Below are 7,833 nucleotides of genomic sequence, written 5' to 3'. Positions count from 1 at the left end.
TAAGCGGGGATTGCCCCAAAGAGTGGGCTATTTAAAGATCATACACTCTATAGGCCAGTGTATTAGATAAGTAGTGAAGAAAACGCTAAAGCTTACAGCACCTGGTATTCCCAGGCGGTCTCCCATCCAAGTACTAACCAGGCCCGACCCTGCTTAGTGAAGAAAACGCTAAAGCTTACAGCACCTGGTATTCCCAGGCGGTCTCCCATCCAAGTACTAACCAGGCCCGACCCTGCTTAGTGAAGAAAACGGTAAAGCTTACAGCACCTGGTATTCCCAGGCGGTCTCCCATCCAAGTACTAACCAGGCCTGAACCTGCTTAGCTTCCGAGATCAAACGAGATCGGGCGCATACTTTTTTTTCTTTTTTTTTTCTTTTTTTATTAAAGAAATTTATCAATTGAAACATACATATCAATTATTTAAAATATTAAAATACATAAGATGATTTCTTTGACATAAAACTCCTAAAATTAAGAGTTTACAGACATCTTACTTACAAACATTTAAAAAAGGAGTCATTAAATGGTTTAATCTTTTAAAAATGACAATTCAATCCCCAAGTCATTTAAAACCTTTAAGACCTCCTGAGTAAAAACACAATAAAAAACATCCATAATTTCCTCAAACTTAAAAAAATAAAACAGGCATTCAACATATTTCTCAACTTTTCTCTTAAACACATTCCACACATCAAGTAAAACATTTTCCTTTTTTACCACCACCCTTCTTTCCCATACTGCACTTTTCATCAACATCACAAGTAAATTAATGAGCTTTTTATTTTTACATTTCTCATTAATGCCTAACATTAACACCTTTTCCCACTCAAAGTTCCCATTTTCTTCTCCTCTCAAAATTAAAATCATGCTTTTACATCTCTCATTAAAATCTTTCAGCTCATTACAATATAAAAACAAGTGTAAAAACCCTTCGTCTGCATCCTGGCATACTTTACATGTGGCACTTTCCTCCATCCCAATTTTGTTTAAAATCACATCTGTGAACACTGCTTTGTTCCTGATAAAATACTCCAAATTCTCCAGTTTCGTCTGTACAATTTTCCCATTTATGTTCCCCCATATATTCTCTTCTTTTACATCATTGAAAATCCGTAGCCAGTATTCGTTTACAACCGGTTTCTTAAAAACCACATCTCTAAAAAAACAATAAAACATTTTCACAGTACATTCTTTAAAAGCACTCAGTTTTTCCCCCAGTCTTACATACACATCTTTCTCTTGTTTGGCCTCTTCCATATTTTCCACTCTCTTTATCCATTCTCCAGGTATTGCCTTTTTAATTATGTCATATTTCTTTATCAGTTCCTCTCTGTTAAAATCCTCCTTTGCCTCCTCCATCATGTCAACAACGTACTGTACTGGTAAAAATCCTTCTTTGAATTCATATAAAACATCCCTTACCCTTGTGATTCCCACCTCCCACCATTTCCTAAAAAAGACCTCTTTCCCTTCATAAAGAATGCCGGTGTTTAAAAATAAAGGCTGGTTTAAAATGTTCTCTCTTCCTTGTGTATTAAAATGCACACACGTTAAAAATTTCCCCCACGCACCCATCAATTCTTTATAAAAATCTGGCAACCCCTCTGTCATAAATTTTTTCACTCTCATCCATAAAACGTTATCCCCCAGATTAAAATTACCACATTTACTTAAAAAATATTCCATTGTTCTTTTCCATGCCGCCTTGTTTCCTTCGTCCAGATATTTGCTTATCATTTTGACTCTTAAACTGTTCTTTCTTTGCTCCACATCCATTAGCCCTAGTCCCCCCTTCCCCACTGCTCCTATTAAAGTGTTATATGCTATTCTCGGCGGCTTCCCGTCCCATAAAAAATCTAAAAAACATTTTTTCAGCCTTTTTTCTGTCCACAACGGCATTGATGCCACATATAAAATATGCCATAACTTAGAAACCATTAAAACATTCACAATTAAAACCCTCCCCTTCAAAGTTAAGGACATTAATCTCCAAAAATTCAACCTTCTCTCGATCCCTCCTAAAATCTCCTCCCACATAGTTCCATCTGCTTTCGTTTCATCCTTCCCCATTAAAACGCCTAAAATCTTTATTTCATTCATTTCCTTAAAATTAAAGTGCCCAGTTAAAACCTCAGTTCCCCCAAATCTCATGTATACCGTTTTATCCTCATTCACTTTAGCCCCTGATCCCCTGCAAAAGTTTTGTACTATTTTCATTGCTTCCCCTACACTCGCCAGATCTTGAAGCATTAGCGTAGTATCATCAGCGTATTGAAATATTTTATTCTCTCCTCCCTCTATGCCTATCCCTTTTATTCTCCCCTCCTGTTTTACCGTTAATCCCAGTGGTTCTGCAACTAAAGCATATAAAAGTGCCGACAACGGGCAACCCTGTTTAATTGATCTCGTTAATTTAAAACACTCTGTTAAAAACCCATTACATTTTACTCTCGTTAAAGCACCTTTATATAAAATCTTAACCCATTTAATAAAATTCCCTCCAAAACCAAAACTCTTTAGAACCCCGAATAAAAAATCATGCTCTACCCTGTCAAAAGCCTTCTCAAAGTCCAAACTGATTATAAGACCATCTTTCTTCTTTTCAGTAATATATCGTATCGTATCTTTTATGCTCATTGTTGTATCCGCAATGTCTCTTCCTTTAATACTGTATGCTTGGTTTGTTTCGATTATACTGGGCATCACTTCTTTTAATCTGTTAGTTAAAACTTTTGATAAAATCTTCAGATCGGTGTTAAGCATTGTTATAGGCCTATAATTCTTTAACTCCACTTTGTCTCCTTTCCTTTTATATATCAGCTTCATTAATCCCATTCCCATCCTTTGGTTCATCTCACCTTTCCTAAAAATCTCATCAAATACTTCTTTTAAGATACTGGTTAAAAAATCTTTAAAAACAATTTAAAACTCACTCCCCAACCCATCAATCCCCGGACTTTTTCTTTTGTTTAATCCACTTATTGCTCTTTTTATTTCTTCTTCTCTTTCTTCATCCTCACACTCTTTTTTATCCACTTCTCCTTCTCTTGCTTTTATTTGCTTCAGTAATTCCACTTTTTCTCCTTCTTTTACCCCCTCTGTACAGAATAAGTCCTCATAGTATGATTTTATTTCTTTCAAAATGTCCTCATTTTCTTCTACTATTATCCCATTTTTGCCCCTTATTTCTTTAATCATTTCTGCTTTTCCTCTGCTTTTCTCTAGATCAAAGAAAACTTTGTGCACTTCTCCCCCTCCACTGTATATTTTGCTTTGCTGCTTAATCTTGCAGCTTCATACTTCTCCTCTTCCATTTCCTTCAGCCTACCTTCTATTTCTTTTATGTTCTCTATGCTTTTTTCCGCCTTATCCAGTTCCTTATTTAAGTTTTGTCTTAGCCCTCTTTCCTTATTTTTCTTACATTTATTAAATAACTTGCAATACGTTATTGTAAACCTTTTTACCATACACTGTAAAAAAAAAGCCTGTTGTTTTTACAGGAAAACGCAGAGAATTCCTGTAAAAAATACAGCAGCACAGTAGATGAACTGGCAAATTACAGACCCACACTGTAAAAAAAATTCCGTAAAATTTTACGTAATTAGGTTTTACGGTTTACAGTTAAATACCGTAATTTCATTAACTGATATAATGTTAATATACCAATCTATTGAAGTACTGAAATCTGTTTTGTACACTGATAACCACCAAATGCAGGTGGTGATGAGAAAGTCACATGATGAACCAAAGCCCATCACAAGCAGCTTTTAAATAATAACATATATAGAAGGTGCACAGTGTCATTCACACAGACACTAAACACCATCATGGTAACACACGTGAAACTGAAATAATGCAATAAACATTTATTTAACAACATTAGGTGTAACACACAACCCTAATATACAAAACTGATAAGAAAAAACTAAGAAGAAACATAGTTATTTCAACAAAAAAACATCAAATTTGAAATGTAACAGTAAATTCTGGGAATGTCAATTTACGGTTATTCCCTGTAAATTATACGGTCTTTTTCACTTCCAAAAACGGTACACTACCGTAAAATTACATGTAATGTCCAATACAGTTTTTCACCGTATATAGTAGAGGAATTTACCGTTAACCATTTAACAGGTTTCTACTGTAGCATTTTTACAGTCTTTTACCGTTAAATTCACGGTCATTTTTTACAGTGTAGCATTCGGGACTGAAGGAGTCGAGCTTACAGGGAGCGCTCTGTTCTTTCTCTGTGGGCTCACGCTCAGATCTCTGCGGTTGACCTTTGATCTTGTAGACGAGAGCGAGCAGACGAGCTTTAATAGACGAGTCCTGATCCTCCTCATCCTCCTCCACTGGAATCCCTGCAGGGACACAGATGAAGAACATCAGCACGTTACCCACAATGCCTCACTGCACCTCCGTCCAGAGCTCATTCAGCGAGGTTCAGATTCACCATCAGTGAGTCCAGATTCCACTAGAGGGCCTCAGCGAGACTTAAAACACTTTCAAACAAGACAAAACAAGCGTTCAAACAACCTGAGAACTACTGCAGACCACAGGAATCACAGTCTTGGAAAATACTTTAAATGTGTGATTTCTAGACCAGGAAATGTCATGGAAATTCATAAAATGCTATAATCATACGGGCATTTGTGTAACAAGCTCTAAAATATTTTATCAGGTATAAATTGAGTAATAATAAAAATTATATTCTTACTCAGTAAATCAAGAACGAATGGAAAGTTCATGGAAATTAATCAGGGCATTTTTAGAAGGAATACACATTTTTCTAGTTATTCCACAGTCTAAAATATTTTATCAGGTATAAATCTGAAAAAAAAAAATAATAATAATAAATAAATTTCCAGTAAATCATGAACGACTGTAAAAAATAATGTAAATTAACAAAGTAATACAACTCCATTGGCATTTTATTAATGAACATAATTTTTTCTAGTTATTCAATGCTCTAAAATATTTTATCAGATGTGTGATTTCTAGACCAGGAAATGTCATGGAAATTCATAAAATGCTATAATCATACGGGCATTTGTGTAACAAGCTCTAAAATATTTTATCAGGTATAAATTGAGTAATAAAATAAATTATATTCTTACTCAGTAAATCAAGAACGAATGGAAAGTTCATGGAAATTAATCAGGGCATTTTTAGAAGGAATACACATTTTTCTAGTTATTCCACAGTCTAAAATATTTTATCAGGTATAAATCTGAAAAAAAAAATAAAAAAAAATAAATAAATTTCCAGTAAATCATGAACGACTGTAAAAAATAATGTAAATTAACAAAATAATACAACTCCATTGGCATTTTATTAATGAACATAATTTTTTCTAGTTATTCAATGCTCTAAAATATTTTATCAGGTATAAATTGTGCATTTAAAAAAAAAAAAAAAGCAAAATTCTTCTCCAGTAAATCAAAAACAACTGGAAAAGCCATAAAAATAACTAAAATATTCAAACTCTATAGGCATTTTTTTTTATAACTAATTAATTTTAAAATATAATTTCTTCTATTTATTCAATGCTCTAAAATATTTTATCAGGTATAAATTGAGTAAAAAAAAAATCTTCTCCAGTAAATCATGAACAACTGCAAAAGTACTGGAAATTTATAAAATATTATAACCCTACGAGCATTTTTATAATGAATACACATTTTTCTAGTTATTCAATGCTCAAAATAAATAAATTTCCAGTAAATCATGAACGACTGTAAAAAATAATGTAAATTAACAAAATAATACAACTCCATTGGCATTTTATTAATGAACATAATTTTTTCTAGTTATTCAATGCTCTAAAATATTTTATCAGGTATAAATTGTGCATTTAAAAAAAAAAAAAAAGCAAAATTCTTCTCCAGTAAATCAAAAACAACTGGAAAAGCCATAAAAATAACTAAAATATTCAAACTCCATATGCATTTTTTATAACTAATTAATTTTAAAATATAATTTCTTCTATTTATTCAATGCTCTAAAATATTTGATCAGGTATAAATTAAAAAAAAAAAAATCTCCAGTAAATCATGAACGGCTGTAAAAGTCATGGTAATTAATTCATTTTAATGATATTTATTTGAGTAACTTTTTGAAATCTACAGACACTCCTAGTTTTCTTGAAAGCCACAGGTTGTCTCGGGAGTCAGAAGCATGTTTTATGCGTTACGCACCGCAGTGCAGCCGCAGCTCGCCGTGGAAGTCGTACAGCTCGTCCTGAATGTCTGCGGGACACGGACAGTCCTCGCCCACGGTGAAGTTCAGCAGCATGTTAATCTGAAACAGAGATCCAACCGGACAGAGGATGAGCCGCTGGAGAAACAGGAAGTGACATCACACTGATCTAAACAGGAAGTGACATCACACTGATCTGAGTGGAGGAGAAGCACCTGTTCCTGCGGCGGCGAGCGAAACTCTCTGGTCTTTTTGGCGGTGACGGCGGCCGACATGTTGAGCGCCAGCATCAGCTCGTTATAGCGGAACTTCTGATTGACCTGCAGCTTAGAGACGAAGCTGTCGGAGAACGAGACGATGGCCTCGACGCGATGCCTCAGCTCACAGTCGCAGAAATAGTGCAGCAGCTCACACATCTGCAGAAAAACGCACGGGTTCTGCTTGAGCCATTCAAATCTCTGACCTCTTCCTTATTCGTGTGCCGCTTTTGATAGAAGTATTTGTCAAATTAATAGTGATTTATGCTCACCACGGCTGCATTTATTTGATCAGAAATACAGTAAAAATAGTGAAATATTATTATAATTTAAAACAGCTGTTTTCTATGTGAATATCTGTTAAACTGTAATTTATTTCTGTGATCAAAGCTGTATTTTCAGCATCATTACTCCAGTCTTCAGTGTCACATGATCTTCAGAAATCATTCTAATATGCTGAAAAAGAAACATTTCTGATTATTATCAACGCTGAAAACATTAATATTTTTGTGGAAACTGTGATACATGTTATTTTTCAGGATTCACAGATGAACAGAAAGTTCAAAAGAACAGCATTTATTTGAAATAGAAATCTTTTGTAACATTATAAATGTCTTTACTGTCACTTTTGATCAATTTAATGCATCCTTAATATAAATAGTAATTTATTTATTTAAAAAAAAACTTTGAACGGCAGTGTAAACAGTGAATATATGAATTATAAAATGTAAAACTGTAAAAATATAAATTGTGTCTATATATGAATATGTTTTTACAAAAATTCTACATTTTATAAAACAAAATTTTTAAATTTCATTTTAATTAATATTTAAATTTTATTAAAAAATGTACAGATGTGTTAGAGTGCATAGTGAAGGAAAAACAGAAATTGCTGGTAAATTGCACAAATAATTACAAAGAAATGGCAAGTAACACATTAGAATATAAATAAAACACTAGAAAATAGAAAGATAATTTAATCTTTGTTTTATTTACAAATTTACAAATATTTTTTTAATAGTGTAGAAGCGTGTATATAATATTTTAATAAAATTAGACCATGATGTTGTAGTCCTCGGTTCCACTTTATTTTGATCGTCCACTTTAGACGTTCTACTAACCAGAAGCAACTCCAGTACATAGTATTAGTTAAAGGTGTTGCTCACTCGGACAAACAAACGGAGTTGCTCACTGTCTTACAATGACAGCTGTCAGTAAAAACCTGGGTGTCAGTGTTTCGGTCAGTGTTTCTGATAAATTTGGGACACAGATGGAACTTCAAGTGGGACTTAAATATGCCATGGAGGGATATATAAAGGATGTTAAAATAAATATGTAAAAATACAGATCACAATGCAAATGGGAGAATTATGTTAA

At 33.5% G+C, this 7,833-nt stretch overlaps 1 protein-coding gene across 1 annotated transcript in view; it reads right to left on the bottom strand.

The window, feature by feature from the left end:
• LOC107743908 (ryanodine receptor 3) overlaps positions 1 to 7,833 on the bottom strand; it is a 178,775-nt gene that overhangs the window by 95,672 nt on the left and 75,270 nt on the right. The window contains exons 37-39 of the mRNA XM_016557358.1: positions 6,415 to 6,615; positions 6,199 to 6,301; positions 4,228 to 4,362 (exon numbers count right to left, since the gene is read on the bottom strand). Coding sequence (XP_016412844.1) covers positions 4,228 to 4,362; positions 6,199 to 6,301; positions 6,415 to 6,615 — 439 coding nt within the window. The remainder of the gene's footprint in view (positions 1 to 4,227; positions 4,363 to 6,198; positions 6,302 to 6,414; positions 6,616 to 7,833) is intronic.

The sequence above is a fragment of the Sinocyclocheilus rhinocerous genome, unplaced genomic scaffold (assembly GCF_001515625.1).
Source record: "Sinocyclocheilus rhinocerous isolate Xijiao unplaced genomic scaffold, SAMN03320098_v1.1 scaffold1068, whole genome shotgun sequence".
Classification (NCBI taxonomy): Eukaryota; Metazoa; Chordata; class Actinopteri; order Cypriniformes; family Cyprinidae; genus Sinocyclocheilus; species Sinocyclocheilus rhinocerous.
The sequence above is the reverse complement of the archived record's forward strand: the minus strand, read 5'-3'. Positions and strand labels throughout refer to the sequence as shown.